We start from the raw sequence: 18,455 nt of genomic DNA, 5'->3' as shown, positions 1-18,455 counted from the left end.
GAACAGCAGAAGGAGAGGTAGAATCAGGTTCCCTGCTGAGCAGGGAAACTCATGCCTCCTGCGGGGCTCAATTCCAGGATCCCTGGATCATGTCTTGAGCCCAAGACAGATGCTTAACCTTTAACTGACTGAGCCACCCAGGCGCCCCTACTTCTTGAGTTTAAAGAGGCACCACAGAACAATTATTTTCAATGTGTTATCCCTGGACAAGCAGCATTGTCACCTAGGAACTTGGAAATGCAAATCCTCAGACCCCCACCTTAGACCAACTGAATCAGAAACTCTGGGAGTGGCGCCCAACAGTTTGTGGTTTAGCAAGCCTTCCAGGTGATTTTGACACATGTTGTGGTTTGAAGTTACTAATTTAAAAGATAAGTAACAATTATCCCCAGATTCTTGTTTTTTTAATTGAAAATAAATGTTTAAACTTTAATTTTAACTCCATTTATATAGAGATACAAAATTATTATATAGATAAAAATTTACAAAGATGTATAAATATGACCATTTACTTCACGTCTTTTAGAGAAATCTGAAAAAATTTCACACAAAATAGTGGCAAGAATTTGTAACATCTATTTTTGTTAAGCAAGAGGTAAAAAAAAAAATCATACTGTGTATATTCCTGGTAGAAATATGATTCTAAATGTGATTTCATATATCAGAATTCTATTCCTTGGGAATCTAGATGAAATAAATAAAATTCTTAGTGTGTAAGTAAATATTACAAGGAGGTTTACTGCAACATGCACTATACACTACAACATATACTACTACTCTATAAAGAGATCCACAGTGGTAAATAACTAAAAGTAATGTGAATTCCTATCAGTGAGTAAATAGTTAAACAAATTATATCATCATCACATTGAGTAATTTATAGTCATTTAAAATACTTAGTTAAAGCTACTCAGGTAGACTAAAGACATTGTCATTATAGTTGGGCAAAAACTGCACCTTTCTGGAAGATAAACAATGACAGAACATCTATGCATACGCATGTCCTTAATTATATGAGAAAAGAGAAGAATATGACAAAAATGCATTCTAAATTCTTAAATGGCATAACCACTGGGGCAGGGACTGACTGCTAATGTGAAGTAGATAAAGGTCATAATTTTATCATTATACATTTTTACCAATTATAGCTGTCTGGCTGAATAACCTTTTAATTTCATCCTGCCCATCCTATAAGCATATCGTAAGGATAGATAAGAAGCAGCATACTACAATAGTTAAGACCTAAATTCTGCAACCTTAATACTTAGTCTGAATCCGGGCTCTACTACCAATCACTACGTTGTTTAAGAAACATTCCTTAACCTTTCTGTGACTCAGTTTCCCTATCTGTAAAATGAGAACATTGGCCCTATCTTACAAGCTTGTTGTAAGAATTAAGTAAGTATAGGGGCACCTGGGTGGCTCAGTCGGCTAAGGATCTGACTCTTCATTTCAGCTCAGGTCATGCTCTTGGGGTCATGAGATCAAACCCCACATTCAGCTCCTCTCTGGGCATGGAGCCTACTTAAGATTCTCTCTCTCCCTCTCCCTCTGCTCCTCTACCCCATTCTAAAAAGAAAAAAGAAAAGAATTAATTAAGTCAATATATCTACAAAGGTTAGTACTATGCCTATCACGGTTCTGTATGAGTTAATATAAGAGTTACTGTAATAATTAGCTTACAGAGTATTTAGTTTTATACAGCTTACACATCAAACAGAAACTATCATGATTATTAGTAGTAGTAAACCACATATTGAATATACATAACAGACTTGGTACAAAGCAGGTATTCAAAAGTTAGTGTCGGTTCCGAATATATAAATAACCATCTTCTTCCTTCTCAAAGGTCATATTCTACTACCATCACTCACTCTTCCTTCTCATCCCTCTTCTCTCAACTTCCCGAGAATAGAAAAGTTTATCGGTTTCTTAAACAAGTAAATAAAGGCTTTTATTTCTGATAACTATAGGGAAAGAGGATTAACAAAAGATGTACATTAATTTATTTATTCAGTAAATATTATCAAGTGACGGTTAGAGCCAGCACAGTGAAGGCTCAGGGAAACAAGCAGTGATGAGGGAGGAAAGGTTCTCTACCTACTGGTTTATATCATATTAATTAATGTAAATTACATTATGTGCCATAAAGGAGAAATAGAGAATGAAAAGAGAGCACAAGTCAAAGAATTCAGAAAAGGACAAAGAAACTAGGCAGAGGCCAGAGCCCCTTGGGTTCTGCAGGCCACATTCAAGGTATTAGATGTAGCAAAAGCACAAAGGGAAAGCACTGGAAGTGACATAAATCAGAACTGCCTTTTTAAACAGTTAAACATGATGGATTGAAAATGTATGTGTGTTCCTGCCTGTCCTGAAAAGACCCTGAGATGACAATAGAGCAATATAAAGCTATCAACTCGAAAGGACAGAAGAAAAGGAAAAGACACAGGAGATGATGTAAGGACAAAAGCTGTCAAATGGTTTACAAGATGGACTCGGTGAAGGAGTCCTGACTGAGCAGAGAGAGCTGAGACTTCCAAACCAGAAGCAAGGAGGCCAGAGTCTCAGAAAAACTCGGAAATGGAGGTACCTCATACTGACTCCACAGAGGATGGCAGTAGAGGGAAAGGCTGAAAACGCAGGGAGTGTCACTCTGAATGTGTCTAGAGCCTCAAGTCTCCATCCATACAACTCCTTTGGTCAGGTGGTGACCTTTCCCCAAACTTGCAAGTAAAATAATTTTCCCCTGAAGATATCAAACTAGAAAAGTTCCAGACTTAAGGCACCAGAAGTATAAGAGGCCAGAACCATGAGCGGCTACAGATCAGAAAATAAAAGCAGGGAGACTTGAGTTATTGCCCCATATGCCTAACAAAAGATTAGATAGTCTTTCTTCATATTTGGGGGCACTCCAATTCAAAATACTCTGAGTCACATTGCAGTGCAGCCCCTGGTTATAAGCCTTATTAATATACTTGGGACTTCAACTCCATATCTTCAGGGTGAATATTTATACTTCATTATTTAGAGGAGCAAACACCTGAGAAACTTTTACAAGAAGAAGAACAACAACAAAACAAAACCAACTTATTCAGAGTAAAAAGATACAATGTAGAAGTGGGGTGGGGAGTAGTTAAAAATACATAATTAATATGGTCAGATAAATAAGCACAGACCATCTCCAAAAAATAAGTAACCCAAACAATTATTAAACAAAAAAAGTATGTATTTCTTTGAACTCTAATAGCTGAAACTGTAGTGATTTGATAGAAGGCTCAGAAAAGAAAGCCAAGGAAATCTCCCAAAACTTAGAGCACAAGGACGGGGTAATAGAGATGGAAAGTAGAAGAGAAAGGAAAATTAGCGATTCCATCCTGGCAGTCAAAAATTCAACATAAAGGAGTTCCAGAGAGGAACTACCCAGAAAAACAGAAGCCAGAGAATTATTGAAGGAATAAATCATTAGCATTTCTCAAAATCAAAGGATTCAAAACCGAGTCCGTTGGAAGTGCTCACTGAGTATCCATCGGGATGAATGAATAAAATGAACACGCTGGAAAGAGAGAAGACACCAAACCTTCAGAGTGATGAATCAGGCTGACCAAAGGATCTGGAGTCGGATTAGAAACGGACTTCTCAATAGCAATACCCATCCATGCAAACCAGAAGTCTGGTCGTCTTACCAGCTGGGAGTGAGTGATGATGCCACTCTCCAAATTAAGGAATACAGGATAAGGCCCAAGTATGTACAGGCAATTAGAACTGGGCTTATATGAATCTGAGCAGCAGAATACAGAAAAGCAAGGTGGGAAGGTTTAAGTAAATTACAATTTAATCCTTGTCTCTGATCTTCATTCAGACTGAGCCTAGCCATTCTGAAATTTCCTCATTTACCCATCTTCTCATTGCTTGATATGGGGGGTCAAGTAATATTTGAAATTACAGTTTCAAGAATCATCCCCAAATTCCCCTTACCTTAGAGAGATCTCTACCTAAGAAGTGACTCCCTCCCCTCCAGATTTTGAAAGAGCCATGGAAAGGGGGGAAAAAAAAGAATTGAGAGAGGATTGAAAAATTAGGGAAATCACAGTGTTAACCATCTAAAATTACCTCTCAAGAGGCTGGCTTAGCTTATAGGGATGGCAATGAGTACTCCTGGGCTCTTCAATTCCATACCAATCCCTCCTCTACTTAATACAGAGATCATTCAGAAGAAAGCTGTGTCAGCAACCTACCTGAATATTTTGACTATCAATGCTTCATTTATCACTTAGTATAGCAATTGGTGCTTAGTAAAATCAGTCTAACCTGCTCTCCCCTCCTTTACTATTTCAGCAACTCCTTCAAGTGTGGGTGGGGAAATAAATGCAAATCTTTATTGCTTGGGTTATTTGATGGGTAGGCTCTTGTTAGTTGAAATAGTTCATAAACATTTCTTAAAGATTGTAAATTGAAATTCTTGTCATATTATCCTTCGGCATTGAAAATAGTGACCTTGAATGCAGTTTTTACATTTCCCACACCTCTTACCAGAGCTGTTAATAAGTGACAAGAAAAAAACTGGTTTGATTCACCTGTTAATGAGCTGTATGAGATGGTCTAACGAAGAAGGGTGGAAAAAAAAAACCCTTGGGATATTAATTTTAAATGAAAGCAAAAATATTTCAGACAAATTGAGAAAAATGAATATACAAGTGAAATTAACTCTGCTTGTTGTGGAAACACAGGTGAGAGTAGCAACAAGCCAGAAAAGCATAAACAAATACCAGGAAAGTTTTATTCAGAATTCATTTACCTAATAATATTGAACACCAAAATCAAACATAAGAGGGTCAATGAGAGAGACCTGCATTACTCCACTTAAGCAGTTAAGAGTCTGCAAGTAGTATAGAGATAAATTACTCATTTGGACTCCCACACAACTGTTTGCTCATACAGTAAATATGAAAGGACAGCATTGCATTTCAGGTTGTCTTACATGGATCTATCTAGACTGTGGAGGACTAGAAGGCAAGGACAATTAGAAAGGGTCCTATTAAAGTGTGTTACTTTGTTTCAAAGATACAGTAGATATTTAATATTTTTTGACAGTGAAATTATTTCAAGATAGTCAATCTTATCTAAAAACCATTCAAATCAATATGCATAAAAACAAAAAACAAAGCCTACAGAGTTTAGTTTGTCTTGATTCATGATAAAAATAGTCCTGGCTATACCAATTGTCCTATGAATCAGGTCAAAATGATTCAACTAATGAATGCTTAGCTACTTGGATGCTATGCCTAGTATTTATAGTAAATTTACCATAGTGTCCTTACACAGGAAATAATTTATCATAAACTGCCTAGCAGTTTAAAATAAGATTACTTACTCTACTAGTGTAAATACACTAACAAAGTCCTGATATTCCACTTCAAAAATAAAGACCCCCACCTAATGAAGTTTAAATAAATCTTTAGGTTATAAGAGGGTATCAAAATGTGTCTCAAAACAATTTAAGAACAATATAAATCCATTTACTGTAACCTTGTGGCACACACTAACATTATTTTGTAGTTGTAGCTCCATGAGTGCTTTTCACCCATTTGCATCAGAGAATTATAAGAACAGGAGAGTTCCCGCCCTTCCTTTTACAGATTGAAAGAAGGACCTGAAAGCAATTCCAAGGTTAAACACAGGGTGTGTGTGTGTGTGTGTGTGTGAGAGAGAGAGAGACTGACAGACAGATTTGAACTTCATTCCCCTCCCCTTTAACACTCATGTCTTATTATATTCAGTCTTTACGTGCAAAAGTGATAAAGATGACAAGTTGTGCATTCTCAATTGCCCATTACGGACCAGTCTACAGTGAATATTAATACAAGCAACATTTCGTTTTGCGCAATACCTAACAGAGTTTAAAGAAAGAAAAAAATCAAAGGCAACAAATTAAAATCTGACTAAAGAATTTCTGCATAAAGAAAAACTGAATTGGCTAAATAGGAATTTATCTTACTGTGAATTTCAGTGATAGCAATAAAAAGAACTCTCGGATTAAATTTTGTCTCTAAGACCATCATCATTAGAAATCACTTTAAACATGCTTTCCAGGCACATCTTTCTTTCTGTATACACGTCTGGCTTGATTATTCATCTGTTCATTTTTGTAATTTAACTTATTCAGTTTATATTCACTTGAAATGACTTTTCAGAAAAGTAAAACCCGAGAAACCAGAGAGAGAGCAGCACCCATGTGTAGCAAAGTTGGACAGGTAGAGGACTGAGGATCGGGTGGGGGCGGACCGAGCCTGGGAAAAGTACGGAGAAAACGGAGATTTCTCTCATCCCCGCCCCGCTGCATCCAGTACCCGAAGCCTAACCAGGGACCCCAGCACCGGCGCGGGGCCGCCCGTCCTCCGGGGCCAGCTCCATCCCCAGCTCCGCGGGGAGGGGGCGCTGCGGGTACCGCCACGGGTCGTCCAGGCCCGCGCCGGGCTGCGATTGGACGCGCCGCCGCCAGGCACCGGCCAGAACACAAACACGCTTGGAAGAGGAGGGGGGCGTTCTAGCGAGCCCGGGGCTTAGGCTTTTTTACGTCTCCCCCCGCCTCGCCCCCCCGCACTCCATGCCGGGTCTCTCTCTCTCCAGCTCGCCTCGACTGGCTGGCACGGCGGGAGAACTGGCGCAAACCTCGCCGCCGCAAGCCTCGCGCGCGTTCCAGCCCCAGCCTCTCCGCCTTCCCCGGCGCCCTCCACTCCTGCCATGGGGCTAACTTGCGGCTCCTAAGAGTTGCCGCCTCTGAGCAGCGCACTCTCCCGCTCATTTCCCCGCGGGCGGGCGATGGCTTAGGGCGCCCGAGGGGCCAGCCTAGAGGTAACGGGAAGGGGAAAGGGACGGCTGAGTGGGGAGTAAGAGGCCAAACAATGAGTTTCCACAAGGAGGACGGAGTGAGCAGCCTGTGCCAGAAGGCGCTGCACATCGTCACCGAGCTGTGCTTCGCGGGCCAGGTGGAGTGGGAGAAGTGCTCGGGCATCTTCCCCCGGGACAGGGGCAGCCAGGGCGGAAGCAGCACAGGTAACCGGGGAGGGCTCCTCTCGCTTCCGCGCGCCCAGCCGGGACCCCGCGCGGCACCAGGCGTCTGTGGGACGCCGCGCCTTCCTACCTTGCTCCTTCTTGCGCGCAGCTCCTGGAGACTTCGAGCGTGGGCTGTTCGGGTTTGGCGTCCTGGTCTCCACCTGCCCGGCTTCTTCCACTTCCCTAGTCCGCTCGTTGCCCGCCGCGCCGTCCCTACTTGCTCCCCGGCTCCCGCACCTCCACTCCGCCGCTCTCCCACGCCTGCGGGCTCCCTTCCGGGGTGGCGAGGCGAGCGCGGGCGGCTGTGCCCAGCCCGCTTACCCAGCGCTGCCCGCGGGACTAACGCTGCGCTCTCTCATCTCGCGGGTCGCGGGTTGAGCTTGGGTAAGGGGCCGGACCCCAGAATCCCAGCTTGGAAGTGAAGAACCGCCTTGCAAATCGGACTGCCTTGCATTCCGCGAGCGGAAAGGCTCCCAGGAGGGGCAACTAGGGGCTGCAACCTGTCGAGCTTTTGACAGTGTCCCAAGTCCCTTTATTAATTATGATTTTGTAGGGCTTCTTGAACGTTGGCAAAACAGCAGGGTTTGTTGATCCCATTTTTTTTTTCAGGCGGCAATTAAGGCTCTGGTCACAGATAAAGCGGAAGGACAAAATAATTTATAAATCCTTTCCGCACACCCAAACACACGGGCATTCTCCCTCTCCGTTCAGGAAACTTGAAAAAAAAAAAAAAAAATGGGGTGGGATGGAGAAGGACATCGACCGTCAGAAATCTGCAGGTGGAAAGTAGCCTCAGGCGACAGGTTTTTCTCGGGGCGTGGGGGGAACCGTATCAGAACTACTGTTTGGTCACGCTTGGGTAGGGTTTTAACCACCTGCGCAATGTTTGGTTTGTGCAGCCTGTTGTGCTGTTCACACGAACGAGAGGAACTCCAGAGTTATGGGCCGCGTGGTTTGAAGAGTCCCTTGCGAGGGTCACTTGTTGCTTTGGGAGACAAACACACACTGGTTTCGGGATTCTGGGCATCCGGCTGGAAGATTGCCATTCCTAATGTGGGTCTTGTTTCCCTCTCTTTGCTCTCCTGTCATTGTTCTCTCCCGGCGGGGCTTCGTGGGTTGAGGGTAGCCAGGGCAACAAGTAAGAGCTGGACCGCTCGACGCGAGTGGAGCACGACTACAGACACTGTTAGCGATTCTCTCCTGCCCATCACCACCGCTGAAGAAAAGGGAAAGGAAATGGGGTGTGTTTGGGGGCGGGGGTGGATAGATGTGGTTTATTTACATACCATTTCATAAACGGAGTATATTTGGGGTTTTCAAATTTCCTGGTCATGGCCCCAGAAACCAAGGGAAGCTTCTTTCTGTCTGCAGAGACTTTGCTACTTGGACCCGGAGCAGAATGATACATATAATTGGTGCTGTCCACATGCTGGAAACTTGGACATTTTGCAAATATACAAACACAAGTCTCTTGTTCAGTGGGTGTCAATTCCTAGGAATGTATGAAAAAACTATTAGTGGAAGGGACTGGTGAATACTGTGAATGTATGAAAAAACTATTAGTGGAAGGGACTGGTGAATACTGTGAATGTATGAAAAAACTATTAGTGGAAGGGACTGGTGAATACTGTGTATATGTGCGTCCTGCGTTTGGTTGCTACGCATGAGATAAACCCTCAAAATAGTATGACCTTAGAAGTCCTCTGTGGTGCTATTGGATAAAGTCTTCTGAACTGTCTTTAGCAATATACATGCTAAAGATAAGACTCAGAGGAGGGGGTAGTGGAAGAAATTGGAGTATTTAAACTTAAAGACCTATAATTTGGTCATTTAACAGTTGATGCTGTGATCCAACTGTTTGTGATCACACACCAAGTAGTAGTTTCCTGGGTCTCAGAGTGTCTGGTAATGAGGGCAATTTGTGAAGGTTGGAAACCAATTACTAGCTTATAAATCTTTCTAAGTACACAACCATATAAATTTAAGGTATAACACAGTATACGAATTGCAGAAAGGGTTTGGGCTTGTTCTAAGCAATACAAGAAGTAGTTATAGTCCTCATTCCTTTTGGACTTTTTGAATGCTTGAATAGAAAAAAGTGGGGGAAAACTAGCCTAAAACAATTACATGGATATTTTTCTCCTGTTCAGTGAAATATATATACTATCCAAATGGGGTATTTGATTTAATATATGAATATATTTTGAGTGGCTACCACTAAAGAAGACATTCTATTAGGTTGTATATTAGATATAAAGATGTCTAAGATTACTTTACATATTCTGTTTGTAGATCTATGCAACAATCAGAAATAGAATAACCCACAAATAAACTCCCAACACCAATCGATAATGGTAAAGTGGATTCAGCTATTATTTACTGAATCTTTGTATTAATTAGCCACTCAGCTTCACATTGTTCATTTTCTTATAATTTATGAACATGTGCCCTTTATTATAAGTCCCTAAATAAAAACGCTTCTTCTAGGTGATCCTTCTATTCACTGTTTGTTTAATGGGAAACACATTATTGGTAGGAGGACATCGACATTGAATGGTACAGTGGTTATTTACTTTGCATGTTAATCAGCACTGCCCATGTGGTGTCAGTTATTCAAAGGTTGCAGTGACAATTGCAAGCTTCCAGATTGAGTGTATTTTTAGATTCCTTCACATAGGAGTAGGAGAGAAATTCCAGTAATCCCAATTAAAGCCTTTCTACATTAAAGAACTAATAAATCAGGTATATAAATAAGATATTCTCCTACTGGTTTTTCAGATGCCAATAAAAACATCCTTTTTAGTATAACAGCAGTAGCAGAAGCAGCTGCAATGTTACTGGCATTAAGGATCTACCAATCAAGTAGACCAATGCCATGTTTTCATAAAATTTATGAAAATGTAGAATGAATCTGTGCCCTCGACCCGCAAGGACGACAAGGAGCCTGGTATGGTGTTAATGCTTCATTTCCGTCTATTTAATCAACTTCCTTAGCTTATATGCAGCAGGGTGACCAATAAGGGGTCAAGCAATGGGGAGAGCCAATGAGAGTCCTGTTACTATGCTGATTAAATTTGATACAGTCAATAACTGTGTCCTCCTTTAGGCGGGCTTCACCAGAAAGTTCATTGTATACTTGCAGCGTATTTTGCTAGCAGTGAGCCAAGCACCTTCTTGTAATGGCGGGGACTTTCCCGGCCGGAGGCAGTCCCCAACAAATCTGCCAACACTAGTTAGTTTACTTTCTTGGAATAGTTTGTTAGAGACATTATTGATACCAACATTACCCTTCACTAGAAAGTTCATCATGTGCAGTTTATAGAAAATCAAATTTTTGCCCTTTTTTTACCACTGATACTCTCCTCTCCCCATGGACATGTCACCCACTAAGTTCATCTCCATGTACAACATGATTTAATACTAGAATGCTTAGGGAAAATACAAAACAATAGAGCCACCAAAATGTTATTTTTCAGATATACTATAACTAAGATACATAATAGTTTTTGAACTGCATTTGGGTTCATTGCTGGTCAGTCTTTAACTGCTACTCCATATCCAAACATTTATGGGTTTTAAGAAACTATGTTGCTTAAAAGGCAGACCTCATAAATCATAAATAATCAAACCCAGTGAAGCACACAGTCACATCCTAATTGTATAGACCTATTTTAAATAAACATTTAATTCATCATTATTTTAATTTTGCATTTTTTACTTTTAATTTGGGACTAAAAATTCTAAAAAAAAGTTTAAACAATTTTTTCTAAATTCATACATGTGTTCCTCAATTTCTTAGATGTAGGGATAAGGAGGTCTATCAAAGAATTTCCTTAAAGTTACTTGACTAATTAAAGAGATGGCTAAATAAAATTTTGAAAGTATATCATGATTGTCCTCTGGGATTAAAGCATTTTAAGTCTATGATAAAGACTTAAAATGAATAAGGATGTTTCAAAGGTTTTCTCTACAGACACAAAGCAGATGACTACTCAATTCATAATTCTTATATCACTACACCACTGAGTTTTGTACATTCTAATGGTTGTATAAAGAGTTACAATTTAGAAATATAGAGGAAATTTTTCCTTAAGAATAATAGGTCTGGGAAAGAGTAATTGAACAATAATGAATTCAGATAGGCCAATAAGAAGAAGGATGTGAGAGGATTTTTTTCCTTCTTCCACAGTCATTCCAGTGAAAAACGGCCACCTTCTATTTCTATTCTTTTTTACATGATCATCAATACATATTGTGCCTGGTCTCATTTGCTCCAAAGGGGAATGAACAACTACCTTCAAAGGCCACGCCAGTCTCAGCAAACATCTATTTTTGTTAATTCTGAGATATCAATATTTTGGCAATACTGACTGGACCTTTTTTTGTTTTAATCTTTTTTTTTCCTTGAAACAAATTAAGATCTATATTTTCTTTTTATATGAGCTGTAAATCTCTGAAATATGGTTCTTACAAAAATGATTTTATATACAAGGTCTAGAGCTGCCCATTTCATTCAAGTCTCTTTTCTTTAAAAGCTAATCATCATTGTTACTTTGTTTTGTGCAAAAAACAAATGGAAGGCACTTGCATTCACTTAAAAGATTTCATTTTTACAAAATGCTGGTAGAAGATAAACATTATCACAAAGGTTTATTGGAATCTCTAATGACAATTAAAATTATCTATATTTTGCAAATGTAATTGTGTGCTTTCTGATATGTACATTAAGTCAGTAGAATATAAGCCTTTGAGAGCAGTGGTTTCTTTACTGTCTTATCCTTAGTACTTAGAAAAGTCTGTGGCTCCTACTAGGGTCTCAACAAATATTTGTTGAAGAAATGAAAGAAAGAATAAATGAATTAATAAATTTATCTTCAAGAAACCAGTTTCTTTATTTGTAAAATGATGGGTGCTATTTAATCATTTCCAAATTCCTCTGAAACTATATTATATATACTTGTGTCTTCATGTCTCCAATGTCCAATACAGGATCCAGGTAGATAGGCATGCAAAATATGTAGTTTATGAAAATGGCAGAAATTAAAGCATTTGAGGCATTTAAAACCTAGAACATGGGCAAGAGACTAATGAAAAGGCAACTGAACCCCATATGGATGTCCACACCCCATATGGAGTGTGTTCAGGAAAGGCTAAGATCCAGTGGCTAAATTTTTGTTAAGTGTTGCATAATAAAACTATTGACTTTACTGAAGTTCTAGAAAAATGGGAATATCCATTTTAAATATCAATTTATAACAGTAAAGAAAGCCTGTTTGCTGAAGTAGAAAATAGCATGGGAAAAAATAATATCATTATTCAAATGCCTATTAGTCATACCACTTAGAATTAGAAATCATCGTTTTGCAGTGGCAAAAACAAAGGCAGGAAAAGTTAGCAACGTCCCCTCAAATCACAGCTATTTAATGATGCAACTAGGATAAGAACCCAGGACTCCTTAGATCCTATCCTAGTTTCACCAAAAAATAGAAATAGGAGGATTTCCTGGGAGACACATTCTTGGTGCTATACAGCACTGGAACAAATGCTTGTAAGGGTGGCTCTTTTCTATTATAATACCATTGGCTATAATTAGTGCCACATTGGAAGGTAATTTTTTTACAGATTTATTTATTTATTTTAGAGCCCCAGCATGCATGAACAGGGCAAGGGGCAGAGGGAAAAGGAGAGAGAGAAGGGCAGACTCCCCGCTGAGCACAGAGCCTGATGCTGGGCTCCATCTCAAAACCCTGAGATCATGGGATGAGCCTAAATAGAGTCAAAATCAAGAGTCAGATGCTTAACTGAGCTACCCAGGTGCCTGTATTAATAAGATTTCTCAGTGTGTAATTATGACCCAAATCTCCAGATTTCTTTTTGTTAGATGTATTGTCATACAAGTGTAAGACACCACATTCTTCATTTTCCTTGCTTGAGTACATGAATGCATTTGCAGTTAAGTGTACAAGAGTGTTTATTCATGAATTCTTAGCTAAATATAACTAATTTATTTGAGCAGTAAAAGATTTTAGTGTGTCCAAAACGCACAACTTTCAGCTCATGTAATTACAAATATAGCTCCTTTTGTATGTCCATAAATAAGCCTGTAATGAAAACAAATGTGAAATTGTCAGTTAAATTCTTTTTATTACTTTGTAATTAGAAAAAAATAATACATTAAAAATTTTGCTTTATTTTCCTGCCATATTTTGGGTATTTACATTAAAGTTATCAACCATCTATATATATCACTATTAACTGTGCTATGATGTCAAAGAAAACTAGACCCCCTAATAGAAGTGTTATTAGTAAAGTTCAGTAAATTATTTTGCTTGTTTTTAATTTGTACAATACCAATTTTTTCTGTTGGTAGAATATCCAACACTGGCCAAGTTTAGAAACAGAATCCCTAACTGAGAGATGGCTTCTTTTTTTTCTTTTTTTTTTTAAGATTTTATTTATTTAATTGTCAGAGAGAGAGAGAGAGCACACAAGCAGGGGCCACAGCAGGCAGGGGAGAAGCAGGTTCCCGGCTGAGCAGGGCTTGATCCTGGGATCATGACTGAGCTGAAGGCAGATGCCTAACCAACTGAGCCATCCTGGCACCCCAAGAGATGGTTTCTTGTTATTATATAATAAACTCATTTTCTTTTTCCTTATAATGTTAAATATTCTAATTGACTACTGAAACTGTAAGAGCTGACATTAACAAGGCTTAGGTAAGACTATGAGAAAATAAAGCTCCGTGTGTGTGTATATACACACACACATCACATGACTATATAATCATGAAATTGTGCTGTGATGCCTCAGAGCTAGAAGGGTAGAATGATGGAGGTGGGGGACTGGTATTAACTTTTTTTTTAAGCCAGGTGGATTCTGAGGTATGTTAGGATCTTCTCTTTAACATTCTGTTATTGAATTGAGACAACATTACAGTCAATTGAAGAAACCTTGTAAATGTCAATTTGTTCATCCTGCAGAATTATTTTAAACAATGAGGACTACTGTTTATAGTCTTTATTATTCCTTTAGTTCTATTTCAGTAGTCATATTTATAGGAATGATTGATAAAACTATCAAGAAGCATATTATCATTTCTAATATGTTACAGTATGAGTCGCTACTCTATCCAAGAGATAGTGTTAGCATTATGCTTTTATTCAACAAATATTTATTGAACACTTTTGTGAAAGCCACTTTGCCAGACATTAAAATGTACTCATGTATAGTTCAAGTTATTGTAAATGTAGAAGATAGTCATAGTTTATAAATTACTCAATTATGAACATATAAAGAATTTTTATACATTTGGATACTTTTATACTATATTTAGTACCATATTTGATACCGTATTTGATTGAATCTAAGATACTATTGATAAGAGACACCAGTATTTAAATGATACCAAAAAGGAAAAGAATGTTGTTAAATTGTGGCTTAATGCCTTCTTATCACACAGAATTTTTGCTTCATACTTAGGATTCATTTATTTATTTATTTATTTATTTATTTTTTATAAACAGGTAATATTATTTTTATCCCCAGGGGTACAGGATTGTGAATCACCAGGTTTACACACTTCACAGCACTCACTATAGCACATACCCTCCCCAATGTCCATAGCCCCACCCCCCTTCTCTCAACCCCCCTTCCCCCGCAGCAACCCTCAGTTTGTTTTGTGAGATTAAGGGTCACTTAAGGTTAGTCTCCTTCCCAATCCCATCTTGTTTCATTTATTCTTCTCCTACCCCCTTAACCCCCCATGTTGCATCTCCACTTCCTCATAAATTTTTTAAGTTATATCACTGTTGCACAAACATAAAAAGGAAAACATATAAATGGGTTAAAATAATTTTAAATTAAAACTGAGTGTGGTTCGGGGCGCCTGGGTGGCTCAGTGGGTTAAAGTCTCTGCCTTCGGCTCAGGTCATGATCCCAGGGTCCTGGGTTTGAGCCCCATATCAGGCTCTCTGCTCGGCAAGGAGCCTGCTTCTCTCTCTCTCTCTCTCTCTCTTCCTGCCTCTCTGCCTACTTGTGATCTCTCTCGCTCTGTGTCAAATATATAAATAAAATCTTTAAAAAAAAAATAAAATTGAACGTGGTTCTTCTGAATGGGTTTTTGATTCAGAATTGGTGATACCTTTGTTTGCACTCATTATTGGGATCTATGCCATCAAGAATGCCTTAAAAGAATTCATAAGATACAAAGGCCATTGGCGTTGTGCTCTAAGCTACCCGTATAGTTATGTGCAATGTTAGCAATGTTGGCAAACTCACTTGACTCACTGCCTTTTCCCTCCATCCCCAGTAAAAGTTTAGCTTGTAAGGTTAGGGCTGGGCTTCATGTTTTCTCTACTGTTTTCTTTCAAGCCACTAAGACTTCACTTTCTGTGATTTCCAACGTTAATGCTTTTGCTTTAGCACATACTCAGAATAAATTATGACACACTTACTTCCTGGCTATTAGTGATTGTAACAAGCCATTGATAGTAAGATATATTCTAATTTCAGAAAATGAAAATCTTTTAAAATGTGCATTTTACAACCAATTAAGTATAGTATTAATATAAAGTTGTCTATGTTTACTGAAATTCAAGAAAAATGCAAAAGTCAATACAGTTAAGTGGAAATTAAAGAAACACTGTTGCAAGGATGATATGTTGATTATATTTTGGATTGATAGATGAAAAAGAGACTGCTAGGGGCACCTGGGTGGCTCAGTGGGTTAAAGCCTCTGCCTTTGGCTCAGGTCATGATCTCAGGGTCCTGGGATCGAGCCCCACATCGGGTTCTCTGCTCAACAGGGAGCCTGTTTCCTCCCCTCTCTCTGCCTGCCTCTCTGACTACTTGTGATCTCTTTGTCTCTGTCAAGTAAATAAATAAAAAATCTTTAAAAAAAAAAAAAAAGAGAGACTGCTAGTTGTTTCCTAGTATTCATTTTCCTCTTTCATTTCATAGTATCAGAATCCTTTATTTTTAGTTAGGTATGTGACAGCATTAAAATAAATTTAAAAAATTTTAAATTTAAAGATGACAACTTTACTGAGCTTTCTTTTTGGTTTGGTGCAACCACGTGACGAAATCCAACCATCATGGGGTGCCTGGGTGCCTCAGTCAGTTAAATGTCTGCTTGCAACTCCGGTCATGATCCTGGGGTCCTGGGATGGAGCCCTGCATCAGGCTCCTTGCTCAGCCGGGAGCCTGCTTCTCCCTCTGCCTGCCACTTCCTCTGCTTGCTCTCTCTCTTTCTCTGACAAATAGATAAATAAAATCTTTAAAAATCAATCAGTCAGTCAATCTCACCATCAGCAGGTTAGCAGCAATGATATGTACTACTTCCAGGCTGTGGCCTTAAAATAAAAGTACATACTCTCACCTTCCCTTTCCTTTGTTATTCTGCCACTCAACTGCCTGGAACATGGACATGGTTAACTTGCCTTCTTGAACTTTAAGGAGAAGGCAAAAACCTTTGAATAGCAAAACAAATTGAAGAAACAAGGATTCTAGACACCTTGAAGCTGATGTGTATGCCTTGGCCTGCTTATGCTGGGACAGTTAATCACACAGTTAATTACACTGAGAAATAAACTTCTCCCTTGTGTAAGTCATTGTTAATTCAGCCCCTTGTTACAGAAATCAGAATTATGCCCTGTTATAACACTAGAGCTGATTCTTGAACAACATAGGATTCAACTGTGCAGATCCACCTTATGTGGATTTTTTTAATAGTACAGTAAGTACTCTAAATGTATTTTCTTTTTATGATTTACTCAATAACACTGTATTTTCTCTAGATTACTTTATTATAAAAAGATAGTATTTAATACATACACAAATATGTATTAACCAAGTGGTTATGTTATTGGCAAGGCTTCTGATCAGCAGTAGGCTATTAATAGTTAAGTTTTGGGGACACTTGGGTGGCTCAGTCAGTTAGGCGTCTGATTTTGATCTCAGCTCAGATCATGATCTCAGGATCCTAGGATTGAGCCGCATGTAGGGCTCCACACTCAGCAGGGAGTCTGCTAATGTCTCTCCATCTGCCCCTCTCCCCACTTGTGTTCTGTCTCTTGCATATAAATAAATAAAATCTGTTTAAAAAATTAAAAATGAAATATAAATAAAGTTAAACTTTTAGGGAGTCAAAAGTTATATGGAGATTTTCAACTTGGGGTAGTGCCCCAATTTCCTCTTTATTTAAGGGTCAACTGTAATACCATTATGAAGAGGATAAATAGGTTAACTTTAAAGATAGTTCCAAATTTTTATCCTAGACCCGCATTTCCTCAACTTTTTTTTTTTAAGATTTTATTCATTTATTTGACAGAGATCACAAGTAGGTAGAGAAGCAGGCATAGAAAGAGGAGGAAGCAGGCTCCCTGCCGAGCCGGGAGCCTGCCACGGGGCTCGATACCAGGACCTTGGGATCGTGACCCAAGCCGAGGGCAGAGGCTTTAACCCACTGAGCCACCCAGGCGCCCCTCCTAAACTTTTTTTGAATAAGAGTTGCAAATTTGAGTTTTATTTCACCTCTCTATGGAATGATGCCATAAATGTGGTCTGTGTTCTAGCAGTAATGGGAAGCAACCAAAGAAAGAAAAGGCTTAGAACACCAATGAACTAAATTTATAACTTTTTTTTTTTCTTCAAACAACATTTTAATGCTGTAAACACCCATTCAAAATTGCTACTGTAATTTTTACCCAAATTTATAACTTTTTTAAAAAGATTTTATTTATTTGACAGACAGATCACAAGTAGGCAGAGAGCAAGGGGGAAGCAGGCTCCCTGATGAGCAGAAAGCCCGAAGCAGGACTCAATCCTAGGACCCTGAGATCATGACCTGAGCTGAAGGCAGAAACTTAACCCACTGAGCCACTCAGGGACCCCTAAATTATAATTTTTTTATTAATTATAAGAAATCATATATCTGTACATTTTGAAAACCAAAGAACTAGAATTTTAAAATTTTTTTAAATGATACAGAAACAGATAAGAATATCAATTAAGGCAGTGGTGATGGAAATTGAGAGCGTGCCGACTGGTCTGTGCTTTTCTGTGTGATCTTTTCTGACTGCATAGTTAGTAGGCAATTAGATCTAACATATTTTACCGGCCTCAGAGAATTCAAATGCTATGGTCTGGTTATAAAGACTATAGCAAAGTTCGGCTTTACTAAGTTTCTGAAGAATCACATTTTTTGGCTTATTCTGTTTTCTGATGAGAGTTGTTTTAGTTTTTTAGAAGTGGGTCACTTTATTTTGAGATATTAAGACACAATAAGAGAGTAAGATCTCTATAACTAAAGTGAGTCAGAGATATCCAGTCAGAAAGATAAGTAAATAGATAGTGGTAAAGCAATGGTTATGCATATATATGTAATCAAACCAGAGTTTGAGCAA

At 38.9% G+C, this 18,455-nt stretch overlaps 1 protein-coding gene and 1 pseudogene across 4 annotated transcripts in view; both read left to right on the top strand.

The window, feature by feature from the left end:
- LOC309868834 (nucleosome assembly protein 1-like 1) overlaps positions 1–6,548 on the top strand; it is a 208,871-nt pseudogene extending 202,323 nt beyond the window's left edge. The window contains exon 4 of the transcript in view: positions 6,345–6,548. The product of the transcript in view is annotated as a nucleosome assembly protein 1-like 1 (transcript). The remainder of the gene's footprint in view (positions 1–6,344) is intronic.
- SYT10 (synaptotagmin 10) overlaps positions 6,543–18,455 on the top strand; it is a 70,028-nt gene continuing 58,115 nt past the window's right edge. For all 3 annotated transcript variants that reach the window (XR_014313860.1, XM_082739029.1, XM_082739030.1), the window contains exon 1: positions 6,543–7,053. Coding sequence is in view for 2 of the 3 variants with exons in the window: in XM_082739029.1 (XP_082595155.1) it covers positions 6,903–7,053 (151 nt within the window). In the remaining variant the exon portion in view is untranslated. The remainder of the gene's footprint in view (positions 7,054–18,455) is intronic.

The sequence above is a fragment of the Mustela nivalis genome (genome assembly GCF_964662115.1).
Source record: "Mustela nivalis genome assembly, chromosome: 7".
NCBI lineage: Eukaryota > Metazoa > Chordata > Mammalia > Carnivora > Mustelidae > Mustela > Mustela nivalis.
This window is presented reverse-complemented; position numbering and strand designations above follow the sequence as displayed.